Below are 17,014 nucleotides of genomic sequence, written 5' to 3'. Positions count from 1 at the left end.
CTATACATACAGCCTTCTGGAGAGTGAACCAGTGCAGAGAGGATCTCCCTCTCCTTCACTGTAACTCTGCCTCCCACATAAATAAAATAAAGTTGCTTTGAAAAAACTATCGAGATACATTTTTTTAAATCCTAGGACTAATCCCAGCACCAACAGCAGACACTGGCATTGCCACAATAGCACAGATAAGAGCAGAACCATGGGGGCACAGACAGGGCAGGGAACAGGACAGGGCAAGGCAGGGCATGGCTCGTGGGAAAAACAAAATCTCCCCCTTGTGGGAGCTATCAGGATGTTTCCTAAGTACAACCAGGATAGCAGAGCCTAAGCCAGCCTCAGAGCAGTTACGGAGCAGACTGGGAGGCAGAAAGGCACTGGGGAGGGAGTCTGGGGGCCCAGCCCATGGGGCACTGCAGTGGGCACAGCAGGTGCAGGGAGGGTGCGAGCTCAGCACCACGGGAGGGGGTCCAGTGGCCCAGCCCACGGGACACTGCAGTGGGCACGGTGGGTATAGGAGGGTGTCAGCTCAGCACCACGGGAGCGGGTCCAGTGGCCCAGCCCACAGGGCACTACAGTGGGCACAGTGGGTGTAGGGAGGGTGTGAGCTCAGCACCACGGGAGGGGGTCCAGTGGCCCAGCCCATGGGGCACCACAAGGGGCAAGGAAGGAGCGCAGCACTACGAATCCACCCCCTATCCCACACCCCAAACCCCATGGAGAGCAAGTCCTGGCACCACCATGACATCACTCCAGACCCTATCTGCCTCTGGCTGTGTTTCTTCCCCCTATGAGGCCCCTCTTACTCCCCTCAAACCACCCCGAGTCCACAGGCCATGGGTTCACCAGCCACTGGGAGAACAACAAACAGGCTGGCTGGGGCCAACGATTTGTTTCCAACCAAGCCCCGCAAAGACCCCACACACCCAATGGGGGATGTTTCGGGGAGTCAGGCAGGCCTGCGGAGGGGAATATTCTGGGCACAGTCCAGGAGGGGAGCTATGTGCTTCACAGTGCAGGTGCCTCCCGAGACTGTGGAAGCGCCACCTGGGTCTGAGATCCCCGGGGAGGGTGCTGTGGTGACGGACAAGAAGGCACAGCTAGGGACACTCACTGCCCATATGTGCCTGGCTTCTGGTTTCTCTCTGTCAGCCTCCAGTGGCCGCAGATGATGGCCCAAGCATCAGCCCCACCGCCACCCTGGAGGGAGGTCAGGAAGATGTTCTGGCTTCAGCCTGGCCAGCCCTGGCTGCCATGGGCATCTGGGGAGTGAGCCAGTGGACAGGAGCTCTCAGTCACTCATTCTAACTCTGTTGCTCGCCCCTAAAGGAGATGATGACTTTTCAAATAAAAATCAATTTCTCGGTCATTTAAGTACTTATGTCATTTTTTTAAAGTAGAGAAACAAGAAGGAATTCATTTCTGACACCTTGAGGTCTATCTTGCACGCATGCTGGGTGGGGGTCTCTTCTGTATCCGACCCAGCCTGAGGAGCTGCAGCACCCAGCCACCGTCAGAGCCCCCACAGGGATGGCCAGTGAGGTATGCACAAGCCCAGGCTCAGAAGCACTGCTCACACCCTCACACAGATCTACCTAGGCCACGGGAGAAGAAACAAGGAGGCAAGGGGGCAACCACCTGGAAGACACCCCGCAAGCCATCAGCCCGTGAGGCTACTCTGGCGTATCTGCTCTTCTCACAAACTGGGGCTCCACTCTTGCAAACTTTGGCTGTTTCCCAGACTAAGCCAGCTACAAACAATCAGACAAAAGCTTCAACAAGGAGGGCCAGGCGCACTGCACTTCATCCATTCCATCCCAAAGCCTCACTCGACCCCCATCCAACAAGTGTTATCTCTGGACATGGAGAGGGTGCGGGGAGGTCTGCAGAGAGGGTGCATTGCACTGAGGGAGGGAGCAACCTCCCACCTGGCCATGCACACCTGCTGCAGCTGGTGTCCCTAACGCCAGCAGTGAGGCAGTGCCCCATGGAACACACAGCAACCCTCACTCCACTTGGCTGTAGCGCAGGCACAGGTGCCCAGGTGCCTGGAATCCAAGTGACAGCTGGCCCACAGGGGACCCAGCCAAACACCCAGGACAGCCTCCAAGTGGGGCCCATGCCCTCATAAGGACAGGGGTCCATCCCTGCCTCCTCCACAAAGTGAGGCCTCCTCAGGGTTCCTGCCAGCCCCTCTTGGGCCCCCAAGACCATGAAAGAAGATGAGGACTACAGCCAGAAAAATACTTTGCTAACAAACTTGAGGACACAGGACAGCCAGTTGTAGAGCCAGAATGCAGTCGCTCACTTGGAACCCACAAGAAGATGGCTGCCTGGAAGAGGGCAGCAGCCTGCTCACCTGCAGCAGGAGGAGGGCAGTGACCTGCTCACCTGCAGCAGGAGGGCAGCGGCCTGCTCACCTGCAGCAGGAGGAGGGCAGCAACCTGCTCACCTGCAGCAGGAGGAGGGCGGCAGCCTCCTGCTCACCTGTTCAGGAAGAAGGCAGTGACCTGCTCACCTGCAGCAGGAGGAGGGCGGCCTCCTGCTCACCTGCAGCAGGAGGAGGGCAGCGGCCTCCTGCTCACCTGTTCAGGAAGAAGGCAGTGACCTGCTCACCTGCAGCAGGAGGATGAACTGTGGGAACCTCTGGATGGGTTTCATCATCAAGCTATAGAGCGTGACGCGGTCGGGACCCGACTCCTGGCTCTGCTGTAGGTACAGCAAGCGGTTACACGGCGACCTCAAGACCTCAGCCCCCACAGAGCCACCCCAGACCCTCCCTGGTTGGCTTCCTCAAAATTCACTACTAAATCTTTCCCACCTACTTAGGAGAGGCAAGCTCATGCCAGCTGTCCCTGCTGCCCTGTGGCAGCTCCCACCCCCTCCCAGGGGTTCACTGCTGCCCTGTGGCAGCTCCCATGCCCTCCCAGTGGTTCACTGCTGCCCTGTGGCAGCTCCCACGCCCTCCCAGGGGTTCGGCTCTGGCTCTGTATGCACAGCTCCCTGGGCCATGTCTGCCCCCAGGAGAGTCCGCTGCAGCAACGGAAGGGTCACCCCAACCCTGCAAAGTCCTGGGGCATCTCCAGCCACCTTCGGGAGAGAGAGTGGCAGAGCTTGGCAGCCAGCTCCTCAGATGCCTGCCACATCATCCTCCTCTGAAACTGGGGGCTGAAGCCTGAGCCAGCAGACTCAGCCAGTTCCCCACAATGCTCTCAGCAGAAAAGCAACCTTACTTTGGTCCTGGGGAGGACACTGGCCCAGGGAATACACTGTCCAGGAAGGGCACCGGCCCAGGGAGGACAACACCTGGGGAGGACACCACCCAGGGAGGATGCCACCCAGGGAGTACACCAAGGAGGATCCAGCTGGGGAGGACACCAGTCCATACAGGGCATCAGCACAATGAGGACAGACACCCAGGAAGGACTCAGAGCACTCACCTTCAAGAACTCGAGGAAGGCGGGCTTGGTGGCACATGTCTTCTTCAGAATGGCAACTGCAGTGCTGAAGTTGTTCACATACTCACTGTAGGCGTCCAGCACCATGGACTTGGAAAACTAGGGCGTGGGAGGGGCAAGAGAAACAGCATAGTGGTTGGCATCCCTGTGTCAGAGTGTGGAGGATCTGAAACCTGTACTAACAGCGCATGCAGCTCCCTGCTGGTGGCCTGGGAAAACAGCAGAGGGTGGCCCAAATGCTTGGGTCTCCCTGCACACACATGGGAGACCAAAAGAGGCTCCCAGCTCCTGGATTTGACCTGGCCTGGCCCAGCCAGTCTGCTGTAGCCATTTGGGGAGTGAAGCAGCGCATTTAAAATCTGTCTTTCCTCTGACTTGCAAATCAATAAATACATCTTAAAAAAAAAAAAACTTGCTATATGTGGAAATCTGGGTTTTGTTCACCAAAAGGAGAAGACAACACATTTAGCCGAACACCTGCACAGCCTGCTGGGGTTCAACGGTCATGGCCTATTGGGGTTCAGCAGTCAGGGACATCTGCACAGCTGCTGGGGTTCAGCAGCTGGGGACAAGCTTGCTTTGTGGGATCATGCTGTGGTCACTATTCCCTGGATATGACCCTGGAGCAGGAGAGAGACTCACCCTGCCCCTCTGGGTGTGTGGGCGTTGTCTTCTTAAAAACATGGAGGTTTGGAGAGCAGGAAACACCTGCCCTTGAAGTCAGCTTTCAGAGAGAGAACGCTTCCCATGGCCCCTCTCTGGGACAGCTCGGCTGCCTGAGGCCACGGCTGAGACACGGTCACAGGCAGGCTAACAAGGCCTGTTGCACTCTAGAAAACACTGTCCGAGGCTAACATTTACAGCAGAAGGATAAGGCTGAGACTGAACTGCAACAGCAAAATCAATGTGCAGGCCGTGTCTCCTCTGTAAGCGGAAGGCACTGTGCAGGCATTCAGCAGTCACTCTGCCGCCTGCCCTGTCCACAGCAGCCTGTGAGATCTAAAACCACACATCAAGAGAGTCGGAGCACACGGCTTCCAGGCAGGTTACTGTGGCTTCCGCCTACATGCACTATGGTCCTAGAGAAAGATCTAGATCCAAGAGGAATCTTCTAGAGCTCTTCCTGCTTGGCACTGAGACTCCTGCCCCCAGATGGTGAGACCGGCTCAGGGAGACAGGACCCAGAGAGAGGCCTTGGACGTGGTCATGGTGAGCGTTCTCATAGCAGTGAGAAGTCTATGTTGCAGGCACAGGGGACACAGTGACACACCGCAGCTGGAGGAAGTGATAGCTTTCAATCCACCAGCTGCCTCTCTCCCCCCAGCCTGTGTTAAGCTTCCACCAGGTCCAGGGACACCCGTGGCACAGCCTCAGGAGAAAACGCCTTCCTGCGGGCCCACCGGTGTTTAGGGCAGCAGTAGACATAAGTGACATGTAGGCCGAGAAGGTGGAAGAGGCCTGCAGGTGCCAGGCAGTGCCTGTTCCATTACCGAGGCCACAAAGACGTCACCAATCATCTCCACGGCGTCCCACTCGGACACACGGCTAGCCAGCGCGATCTGGAACATGGAGTGGCACTGCAGGATCTCCTTGACACGGTGGAACACTGTCCTCAGCTTCCGGTCACTCAGCAGCCGTGGCTCCATCTCGGACAGCGGCCTCTCATACTGCTGCCATGAAGACAAGCACGCCCCGCCCATGAAAGTCACACCTGGGTGCAGAGCAGACCCCAGGGCTCCCAACATCCAGCTCCAAGCTTTGGGGACACTGTGAGTGTGCGTGTGGCCACACAAACATTTATGTACCTCCAATATCCTCTTCAGAGCATCCACGTAGTTCTTCTCACTGTCCACCACTGAACCCAGGATGTACCTTCTCACCACCTGGTTGCACACATGAGAAGATCATAGGAGAAAAAAACGTGTGGATATATTTTACTTCTATGTGGAGGCTTGCTGACAGAGTTCTTATTTTCTTAAAAAAAAAAAAAAGGCAACTTTGAAAGGCCTTGAGGACACCAGGAATGGCGTGTTGATTAAATAGTGTGACAGGAGCAAAGTATAGCTTCCTGATTAAAATATAAATTATAAGCACTGCTTATAAAATATATAAATTATAAGCAAATTCATCCACTCATGCAATAACACACTGTATTGGTAAATTCATCCACTGTAAATTACACATCAAACACACTGAAGTGTTTAACATTCCAGAGGCCAGCACCATGGCACAGGGTTAAGTCACCACTGGGGAGCAGGCACCCCACACTGCAGAGCCAGTTCAAGTCCCGTTGCCCGGTGATGGAAGCAGATGATGCTCCCAGGTCAATGAGCTGCGGGTCTGGGCCAGCCCGGGCTGCTGTGGGCATTTTGGGGAGCGAACTGACATCTGAAAGACCATCTCTCTCTGTCCCTGTGTCTCTCTCACTCTGCTTTTCAAGTAAATAAATCTTTTTTAAAAAAATTCCAGTCTTGATCAGAAAAGGCTACTTACTAGTGACAATTACCAAGACTGCTACTCCAAAGGCCCTGGAAGCATGCAGCCTGCCCGCTGGCTTGGAGGCGAGCAGAGAGCCCTGCACCCCAGCCAGGTGCACGAGGACAATGGCATCGCACACACCGAGGCTGCTCTCACCTGCACCATGCACTAAGACGCAGTGTTTCCATCACATTAGGCATGTGCCAGCAAGTGACTTCTCCAACAGATGGAGAAAACAGCATCATATTCCAACAGAGTTGCTTTGGACCAGCATGTGGCCATTCACATGCAAACAGGCATACACACATACCCATTTACCATACCTCATGTACCACACACCAACACACACATCCCACTACAGATACCACGTGCCATATGTATCCACAGATCTACGAACACATATTACAGACCACACCACATATACACACATGTAGATCACACACGTAAATGAACAGTAACAGCATACCAGCACAAGCACACATCCATATGCATTACACACGTATCACGCACACATTACACAGCATGTGGACACATGCATACAATCCATACATGAAGACACACGTGTGTGCATGTGTGTACCCTCACACGTTCAAGAGTGTCCCCAGACTTGGGGAGGGAATACTCAGATGGAAGAATTTCCTCTCTGTCTCTACTCCTCTCTATCTGACTTTGCAATAAAAGTTAATAAATCTTGGAGAATCAAGATGTCAGAATAGGGTAAGGACACGTTTAAACAGACAGAAATATTAGCCTGAGTGAAGCAAAGAGGGCACATTCCAGGAAATAGGAGAGGACAGAACAACAGCAGAGGGGTACCTGGAGACTGACAGACACAGGAAAGCAGCAAAAACAATGGAGTGGTATTGCAGTGACCAATACCCCAGCGGCATTCAGCAAGCCATGACCTGAACTGCAGTGCAGCCAGAACTCTACCAGCAACCAGGTAGGAAGGGATTTTCACCAGGGGAGCTAAGGAGATGAACCCAGACAAAGAATTGCCCGTCCTGCTGGTCTGTTTACTTTGACCAGGACCAGAGACAGAGCAGCAGACACCAGGTGGGCAGGGCAGGAACAGGGTGGACTTCCAACCCAGTCTGCCACCTAGAGCCATATCGGACGCCCTTTCGTTTAAGGAGGCAAGGGCTAGCGGGGCAGGAATGCGCATACACTAAACTTGGAGTGACCTCATTTCTGGCTCATTGAACTGCAACATGTAGCATGCTACAGGTTTTACCCAAGACAGGTCTGAGTAGCCCTCAGACCTGAGGGCCAGCAGATCGAGAACTCTAGTAGTGGCGCATCAGGCACCATTTCTTACAGTGTGGCAAGCACTGCAGGGGACAGTGAGCTGCACATGTGCTGAGCTTGGGGCAAACTCACCAAAATCGTTGCATTGCACTGGTCCCACAGAAAAGTAATACTGACTACGGCATCGTACAGGTCAAAATAGGTCCATGTGGCCCTCAGACCTAATACCCAGCAGGTTCTGGCAAGATTAACACCACCAACAACCTAGCTATGTAAGACACCTGGTGTTTTCCTAATCCTGGGAAAACAAGCAGAAGCAGGGAAAAGGCTGTACAGACAACGGTGCAGCCTCAGCACGATGTCACAGGAAGTGGAGACTTGTGACCCAGGAGCTGGGGCTACAGAGACCATGGTGGAAATCTAATATAAGAACCCAGACCTGGAACTCTCTGGAGGGAGCGGCACAATTGACTACAAACAAAGAGCTGTGTACCAATTGCAATAAGTAAAATCGAACTGTAAGCCTGTGGGTGACACGGCTTAAAAGAACCTGCCCCAAGGAGAAGACTCTGCTAACCAGAAATGCAATGACCAAGAGCAAAAGAAGAGACAGAGACACAGTGACTGTTACTGAAGACTCCCAGCAAAGGAGCAAAATGCTTTGCCAACCCCAGGGTTAACTGAGGAAGACATCAAGAAAAAGGGGGATATAGAATCCAAAACACTTGTTATAAAACTTCTTGTCAATAATGACAAGCATGTAAAGCAGGCATTCAAGGAATTTAAGAAATATATCACACTGGAAATGAATCAAATGAAAGCTGATATATCAAAAATGAAGAATACAGTGGAGAAAATTAAAAGTACAGTGGAGAGTCTCCAAAATAGAATGAAGGAGGCAAAAGAAAGAATTTCAAAATTAGAAGATATTTCCTGTCACCAGGGGGAAACAAACAAAAAGCTGGAAGCAGACCTGGATCAGAAAAAAAAAAAATTCAAGAATTTAAAGACACTATTAAAAGGCCAAACGTAAGAGTTATGGGAATACCAGCAGGTGCAGAAAAAGAAGCTGGATTTACAAATGTATTTAATGAAATAATAAGGGAAAATTTCCCTAATCTACAGAAAGAATTGGGAAACAACATTCAGGAGGGGCACAGAACTCCCAGCAGGCTTGACCAAAAGCGATCTTCACCACCACACATGATAATCAAGCTCTCTTCAATCTAACATAAGGAAAAGAGCCTTAAACATGCACGTGAAAAAAAGTCAACTGACATATAAAGGAATGCCAATTAAACTCACAGGAGATCTCTCACAGGAAACTCTACAGGCAAGAAGAGAATGGAGTGACATATTCCAGATTCTAAAAGCAAAAAATCGTCGGCCCAGGGTAATGTGCCCAGCAAAAATTTACTTTGTCTTTGAAAATGAAATAAAATTCTTCCACAGTAAAGAAAAGTTAAAGAACTTGCCTCTTCCAAACCTGCTTTACAAAGGATACTTCAAGATGTTCTCTCGACAGAGAAGAGGAGCAGCGCCCACCAAAACCAAAGGCAAGTGTGAAGAACATCCCAGTAAAATACCAACAGAAGACTAAATCAATGAACAATCCATTGCTAAAATGACAGGACCAAATTAGCACCCATTCATATTAACCCTGAATGTGTATAGTTTAAACATCAATCAAACATTATAGGTTAGTAGACTGGATTTAAAAACAATTTGTTGCCCACAGGAGACACATTTCACCAACAAAGATCAGCAGAAACTGTATCTCATGGATTTGGATTTTTTTTGTTAGTTTCATCTCTTCAAAACACTTTCTTCTGGTTAAATTCTTCAACGATTCACAGATATTACAATAGCATCATTTTCTTCAAGAAGGCTCTTTTCATTTCTTGAGCGACACATTAATCATTCAGTAGCATGTTATTTAACTCCATGGTGTTGTTAATTTCCTGTTTTCTTCCTGCTGTTTATTTTGTTTTGTGGCTTTTCATTTAATGGGATGTATAGTAACCGTGTAATGGAGACTAACATATCCAGATTTTAGGATACAATGCAGTATGCATCTCTACTTCCAGACAAAGATGGACTCCCAATGAAACTGTTCACTATCTCTTGACAATAGGATGCTGGACTCTCTCTCTGCATTACCCGCAATGATGGACATATGACTGTATGAAAAACTATACTATTGTAATAATATAGGGGAACTCAACTGGGGATGAGGCAGAGAATTTGAGGAGGGGAAAAGGGAAATCCCAGGGCCTATGGAACTGTATCATAAGATGATAATAATAAAAAAAAGTAAAAAAAAAAGTGTTCCCAGGTCCCTCCTGCCTCAGAGGTCTTGTGAAGAGACCTCTGCGCCACCCAGTGGACAAAGAGGGCATTTCCACAGATGAGTTTCCTCTCAGTAGAGTTCAGGGCAAGCAAGATTAGTAACATTAGTTACTGCAAGGGAGCCATCCCTCCGTTTACAGAAAGAGCCATTTCTTCAATTCATAAAAATTAGACAAGAACCAACCCTTCTAAGACACCTGAGTAAGACGGCAGTGTACTAGAAAACAAGTGTGCGTGTGGTGAGCTCCTCCCACAGCCCAGACTGAGTGCTGGACGAGCTGGACATGCTGGACGTGCTGGCCTGGAGTAGTCCTGACCTGGATCCGCGTGACTCCCCACATCATCACAATTACACCACCTTCTCCATCACAATTCAGACTCCTAGACACGGCCCCAGGTTCCCAGAACAACCCTTGGGGAATAGTCCTAAAATGGGGGATTGACATGATGGCATAGCATGCTAATCCTCTCCTGCAGTGTTGGCATCCCCTATGGGTGCTGGTTCTAATCCTAGCTGTTCCAATTTCGATCCAACTCCCTAGTAACCTGGGAAGGCAGTGGAGAATAGCCAAAGTCCTTGGACCCCTGCACCCATGTGAGAAACCTGGAAGAAACTCCTGGCTCCCAATTTTGGACCAGCCCAGCTTGGGCCACTGCAAGCCATTTGGGGAATGAAGTGTGGATGGAAGGTCTCTCTCTTTAACCCTTTCACGTAAAAAATAAACCTTTGAAATTTCAGATCCTGAGATGGAACAGACAAAGCAGGTTACAGAGCAGATCAAAGGGCCTGGCCTTGGGCCCGGCGCGGTGGCGCAAGTGGTTAAAGGTCCTCGCCTTGCACGCCCGGGATCCCATATGGGCGCCGGTTCTAATCCCGGCAGCCCCGTTTCCCTTCCAGCTCCCTGCTTGTGGCCCGGGAAAGCAGTCAAGGACGGCCCAAAGCTTTGGGACCCTGTACCCGCACGGGAGACCCGGAAGAGGCTCCTGGCTTCGGATGCATAGTATCGACCCGTTGTGCTCACTTGGGGAGTGAATCATCGGACGGAAGATCTTCCTCTCTGTCTCTCCTCTCTGTATATCCGCCTTTTCAATAAAAAAATAATAAAAAATAAATCTTTAAAATAAAAAAAAAGGGCCTGGCCTTGGCACAGCCTATCAATCTCCCCATTGTCACAGCACTGCATATGACCTCAGCATCTTTAGGCAGTTTAACTGGTCATGGCAAACAGGATGGCCAGCCCAGTCATCACAGGAGGGTGTGCAGGTCCAAGCGGTGTGGACACCAGTTGGGAAATGCCACTCCAAATAGTGTCCCAGGTCTAGGCCAACACGGAGAACACAGCACAGTAAACAGGAAGACCCGGCCGTTTCCCCTCTGTGAGACACGGAAAGGCAGCTCACAGGCAGCTGCTTCATTAGGCTTCCTTATTTCTGTTTCACTGAAAAAAAAAATAAAGAGATCCAACACCCACTCCGAGCTGTGAAGAGAACAATGCTGCCAACAGGAAAAAAGGAATTGATGTGAATCACAGCTGTGAGCAAGAAAGCCACATGGAAAAATACAGAACCCAGAACATGGATAATTCAGGGTGCTCAAGCCCAGCCGTGTGGATACGCAGTCCACACAGCTCTTCAGTCAGAGCCTTTCATGCGGCTGCTTCCTGTACCACCGCTACCACCGGCACGCTCAGCATCTCAGGACAGAGCAGTTCACATCCCAGGGAACAAACGTGAGCATAGAGGATACTAAGAGATGAGCCTCCTCCAAATGGCCCACCATGTGACCACACTCAGGGACCTGGGAGAGGAGCTGGATGTCCATTGTAGAAAACCGCTTGCATTTCATGAAGAGCAGGACCAATACCAGACTCACCCAAAACAAGTGATCACAGTGGCCAGGCACTCAACTCATTGTCTCCTCACAAACCTACAACCCTACTGCTGTCACATGCACACACTCCACCCACCGTCTCCTCACACCCACACTCCCACCCACTCTGTCCTCACACACCCACACTCCCACCCACACTCTCACACATACATGCACTCTCACCCACTCTCTCTCTTCACAGACCCTTACTCAGTTTCTTCACCGACCCCAACTTTACTTCCTCTCTCCTCATTTACACACACTTTCTGCCCACTGGTCTACATTCAGGCCCAAGCTTGGCCACTCTTTGCCATTAAGTCATGTGTTTCTCCATCCATGTCCACTTCCATCTTGAGGGCCCAGGCCCAGCCCAGAGCTGCCTCCTGCCTTCCTCACAGCATTTCCTCTTTGCCATTTCCATGGCTTCACCATCGTGGTATTTGTCCCAGTCCTGCATGCAAGTCTCTTTCTCAGCTTTTATCCTAATCTACAGCGCACTAAAGCGTCCACAGTGGCCATACAGGGCTCAGTGAGCTATCTGTGCTCTGGGCCTGTAGGAATACACAGGAGTGGTCAAATTGCTTTCATAACACATGTGGCTGTAATGAGGTGGTGAGCCAGAGCCAAATGTGAAGAGAAAGTGGTGCACCCTGCTCCTGAGAATCTGTTGCAGGTCAACCTGGCTAAACACACACCGGCTTGGGGATGCGGGCTGATACAGACTGAGATCAGAATCAGACTGCTGCCAGCACAGCTGTGGGACATGATTCTGGTTACTAACCTGCCCCGACCCTTGGCTTGTGTGTGATGGATGCACAGTGACTGTGAGGGATTTGTGCAATTCGGGACTGAGCTGTGGCCCTGCAGACTGCACTGGCCAGTGGCAGTCATGACATGTCCCCCAAGCTGTCTACCACTCATCAGGCCTGATGCTCCACTGCTTCTGCCTTTTTTTCTCATCAGCATCCACTGCCCTGCTCCTCTCTTCAACCCAAACCACTCGCCACATACCTGCTGTGGCCTACCAGTTATTCCGTCTCCTAGGAAGCCTTGCCAATCATTGTCCCAACTGTGAACCCACTAAGCATTCCAGGAACCTTTTCTCTTACCTGTGTTCCTATGGCTTTACATCACTAATGTATATATCATCTACTAATCAACTACCAATCTATGCATTTGCCCACCTGTCATCTTCCCGGCGCTCCACCCCTCTGAATCTCCATGACTTATACACATCTACCCTCATGGAAAGAACTCAAGCCCCACCCAGAAATACCACCACCTACACTCAGTCGTACATCTTTGCTCTTGGCATTTTCTCTTCCTTTTACCCAAAGATAAGCTGATGGGAAACACTGACCTCACCCCTTTGCTGCCTGTCAGCAGATTTTAAGAAAGGCTTTGTATTCAGGAAATTTCATTGCTTACATGAACCCTACCATTTTACCATGAACCCTGGGCACCCGCCAACACACATCACTCTGCACACACCCCACCACATGCCTTCTGGAAGCATTCCGGGATACAAATCCATGTAGAAAGCTCTCACAAAGGAGGGGGCTCACTTGTTTCTCACAATTACACTCAGAGGTGATACTCAGTGGCCAGCAGGGACGTGAGCCACCACCACCAAGTCAAGGCTGCCCACTGCCAGATGAGGCAGACAGTGGAGCCTGATCAGGGTAGGAGGGGTATGAGGCTGCAGATAGCAAGCACAGAGTAGGTTGACATGCACGTGCTTGACAGAGCAGCCTGCTGCCCTGGTCACACACCCAAGCCTAGCCCTGGCCTGGGGCGCACTTCCCACACCCCTACCTGTTGCGGAGAGAGACCTTCGGGCATGGGCAGTAGCACAGCCTCGGGGTGCTTGCAGTCCACGTCTATGAACAGGTTCTGCTCTTCCTCCAGGCCAGACCTATGATCTTAGAGAAGCAGATGAGCGTGAGCCTCACACAGACACAACACCTGCCTGACACTCAGCTAGTTGGCTGGCACTCAAGGGCTCCATGCAGTGCAGGCTGCTAGTCCATGAGCATTTAGCAAACCAAGGGCTCAGTCAATATCGAAACTGCACCTCCACAGTCAGAGCTGCCAGTTGATGCTGCATGGCTAGGTGGCCTGAATGTGTCCAGTTCCCTGATTAGAAGACACACAACCACCAAGGTCGGCTGAGAACATGCCGGGCTGGCTGGGATTCTGTGTTTCTGGGTCTCCAACAGAAGCTGCAAAACACAGCTTCCCACAAATCAGAAAGTTCAACAAAAACTAAGCCCCGTTTTCAGAAGTCAGACTCAGCATACACACCAAAAACCACACAAAATGGGCAGAAACCTGAAAAGCACAGGGGCTGCTGGCAAATAAACTCCTGAGGTTTTCCAATAAAGGGTGCAGGGCCCAATGCACAGGAACTTGCCTGAGCGACTTCCAAAGCCCCCAGCCCTTGCACCCGCTGGAGAGCTCAGGGTATCTTCGCAAACTCTGCAGGGGATTCTTGGACGGAAGTAGCGAAGAGGGGGAAGCACTGATTCTCTACCCTGAAAGAATGTGGAAGGGTCCCAGGAGTCACTCACTAACCAGCTCCCCCGACCCACAGAAAACCCTCGCCCCTGGGCCAGATGCATGTTCGCCTTCTCGGGGTCTGATCAGACATTCTAGGCCTCTCCCCATCTATGTCCTGAAGTCCTGTAGCCCTCCGAGCTAGCTATGGACTGTGTGGGGCCCCACAAGCGGGCATTTCTGACCAGCTCCCTGCATCATCCAGTTGTTGGAAAGTCGAGCTGCCACTGGCCAATAGGGCCCACTCCACACAGCACAGAATAGGGTCTCACTTTCCAGAAAGACCTTGCCCAGGGGCCATCTCTGAGAAGCCAGCCCTCAATGGGCAATCCACGTACGGCTGGTACCCGTTCGGACACAGATGTCACTGCACAGCTTACTAGAAGGCAGGGGAGGCCCACAGAGGAGCAGGAGACATCCAGACAAGCTCTGCCATCTTGCCACAGGTTCTAAGGGCAGCTCTGGTTTGGGTTGGGGGTGCAGCCTCACAGCTGTCACCCCTAGGTGCTCCTGCCTGACCCCTATGAAACACCTGACCCTTCCACTCCTCCCAAGGGACCATGCTCTAAGACCTGGGCTAGAGGTGCCCCTGGAAAATGGCGTGGGTTGTGCAGACACAATGCATGGCCCACTCACAGTACAATTGTTCAGAACCCATACAGGCTGGGGTCCTGGACGCGAGCGAGGAAGGGGCTCAGGGATGTCCGTATCACTGCTGCGGGCAGGCGACGGGAGAAAGGGCTGCGCCACAGCTCACTGGGTCTTCAGCTGCTGCTTATTGTATGCCGGGCCATGGGGTCCTGTTTCTTGGTCATGCCAACCACCCGGGAGCTGCCCAGAACCCCAGGCCAAATAGAGAATACCCACTTGGAGGGGAAGTCCCAGCCCATTGGGCTGAGTGTAACCCTTGGAATGCACAGATGCACCCCACTGGGGCTACGCTCCACGCTCCATGCCATCCCTTCAGCCACATGTCCAGGCCATGGTCTCAGCCTGGACCTTACTACACGTGGGCTCCTGGCCACAGACCTTGGGAGATGAGCGATTTGGTCCTGATGAATGAGCGACCCCTCCTGACGGCGGCTTTGGTCTTCTCGAGGCCGTCTTTTGTCCCTTCCCTTGCCGCTTTCATGAGCTTCTGCATCTGCAACCGAGAGGGGGACTGCATGGGCTGGGGACACGTGGGGGACTGGCCGCTGCTGTCACTGTAATGAATGCTGTCAAGTAGCCCAGGCCTTAAGGGCACCTGTGAGTTGGTCTGGAGGGGCAGGGGAGAGATTGGGGGCTACATGCTGTTTGGCTTTTGTTTACTCAAGAGGGAGAAGAAACAAACTCTTGTAATGAAGCCCTTCCTTGCTGTGGTGACCACATTTAGAAGCAGCTCTTTATTTCTGTTGTAATCATGGACAAACGCGGGGGCTCAGGAGCACACTGCCTGCCAAAAACAAGACAGCAGAATAACTCACCTCTGTCCCTCAAGGTCTCACCTCCACCCAGGGACACTCTGGTGGTAGGGAGGATGGCCTGCACCAGGGGCTGTGGCTGCCCTTGGCGGGTTCCTCTGTGCTCACTGGGGGAGCACATCCAGGGTTGGGCAGGCCTTGGCGGGTTCCTCTGAGCTCACTGGGGGAGCACACCCAGAGCTGGGCAGGCCTTGGCGGGCCCCTCTGAGCTCACTGGGGGAGCATACCTGGCAGTGGCTGTCCTTGGCAGCCCCTCTGTGCTCACTGGGGGAACACACCCAGCTGGGCTGCCCTTGGCGGGCCCCTCTTTACTCACTGGGGGAGCACACCCAGCACTGGGCAGGCCTTGGCAGGTTCCTCTGAGCTCACTGGGGAGCATACCCAGGACTGGGCAGGCTTTGGCGGGTCACTCTGTGGTCCCTGTGCTATCAGAAGGGACACCTGCTTTGGGCCAGTGCTCTCCAACCACACTTTCCTCTTTCCAGAGTTCTAGTTCAAGACCTGTACTGAGGCTGGCAGAGCTGTACCATAGCGAATTGAGCAACCTCCCATGGTGCTGGCCTCCCATATGGGCACTGGTTCTAGTCCTGGCTGTTACACTCCCAATGCAGCTTCCTGCTAATACGCACGAGCAAGCAGCAAAAGATGGTCCAAGTGCTTGGGTCCCTGCAGCCACATAGGAGCCCTGGAGAAAGATCCTGGCTCCTGGCTCCTGGCTCCAGCTTGGTCCAACCCTGCTGCAGTGACTATTTGGGAAATGAACCAGTGGCTAGGTGATCTCTCTGTCTCCCTCTCTGACTTTCAAATAAATAGATACATCTCCTAAAAACCACATAAACCTGACCTGCAAGTGCCCCCAGCCCTACTGCTGGTTTTCTGAAACCAGACTGCACAGGCCCTGGGTACCCAATGAGTCATCTCTCCAGGAGATGAAGGGTGGCCCCTCACATCATCTGCTGGGGAGGGGAAGGGAGGCTCTGATTTGTACCCGGCTGCCTTTCGTCCCTTGCTACGGCCCCAATCAGGGGATACGCTGCTCCCAGTGACATCCCTGTGTCCCCATGTCTTGAGGAGACCCAGGTAACTGACGTCACACCCATGTGCAGGCCCAGTGGAACCCCACCCCCACATGGGAACCCCCCACGCTTGTCTGTTGGTGTGTCCCGGGCAGGATCTCTCCTTGTCCCCTCTGTGCTTGCCCCTGCAGGAGCCTCCAGGCCACCTGGCTCATGCTCCTGACCCCCAGGGCCTTGATCATTTCCTGCCTAACACTGTCCTCTGGGCCCACTCTTTCTCAACCTGGACCTGAGTTGCTGACCATGGCGTACAGGCCGACATTCCAGGGAGGTCGTGGGCAGAGAGGAGGGGCCCACCTGCTGGCCCACGGGAGCCATGCCCACCACCAGCCCTTCTCCCCAGTGGAGCTCGGCAGTCTCCATGCTCACCATTCACAGGTACACCTGCTTCCTCTCAGGTCCCTCACTGCCTCAAGGCTCAAGCACCAACTACCATGGGGTGGGAGTACTCTGCCAGTTCCAGGCTCCAGAGTTGCTGCCCATGGACCCATCTAGGAGCTAGGGTGCCCACCTGCAGGA

The 17,014-nt window shown here is 52.6% G+C and overlaps 1 protein-coding gene and 1 long non-coding RNA gene across 2 annotated transcripts in view; both read right to left on the bottom strand.

Annotated features, from left to right (window-relative positions):
* Window positions 1-17,014, bottom strand: part of ARHGEF10 (Rho guanine nucleotide exchange factor 10) — a 60,792-nt gene that overhangs the window by 21,915 nt on the left and 21,863 nt on the right. Inside the window, exons 10-15 of the mRNA XM_040966891.1 lie at window positions 14,986-15,100; window positions 13,216-13,322; window positions 5,261-5,338; window positions 4,946-5,125; window positions 3,438-3,554; window positions 2,614-2,706 (exon numbers count right to left, since the gene is read on the bottom strand). Of these exons, the coding sequence (XP_040822825.1) occupies window positions 2,614-2,706; window positions 3,438-3,554; window positions 4,946-5,125; window positions 5,261-5,338; window positions 13,216-13,322; window positions 14,986-15,100 (690 nt within the window). The remainder of the gene's footprint in view (window positions 1-2,613; window positions 2,707-3,437; window positions 3,555-4,945; window positions 5,126-5,260; window positions 5,339-13,215; window positions 13,323-14,985; window positions 15,101-17,014) is intronic.
* Window positions 2,237-2,595, bottom strand: LOC121147136. Its single transcript, XR_005882341.1, has 3 exons — window positions 2,583-2,595; window positions 2,485-2,515; window positions 2,237-2,356 (listed from the first exon to the last, which is right to left on the bottom strand). It is a non-coding gene; the product is annotated as an uncharacterized LOC121147136 (long non-coding RNA).

The sequence above is a fragment of the Ochotona curzoniae genome, unplaced genomic scaffold (genome assembly GCF_017591425.1).
Source record: "Ochotona curzoniae isolate NIBS_2020 unplaced genomic scaffold, NIBS_Ocur_1.0 scaffold_4506, whole genome shotgun sequence".
NCBI lineage: Eukaryota > Metazoa > Chordata > Mammalia > Lagomorpha > Ochotonidae > Ochotona > Ochotona curzoniae.
This window is presented reverse-complemented; position numbering and strand designations above follow the sequence as displayed.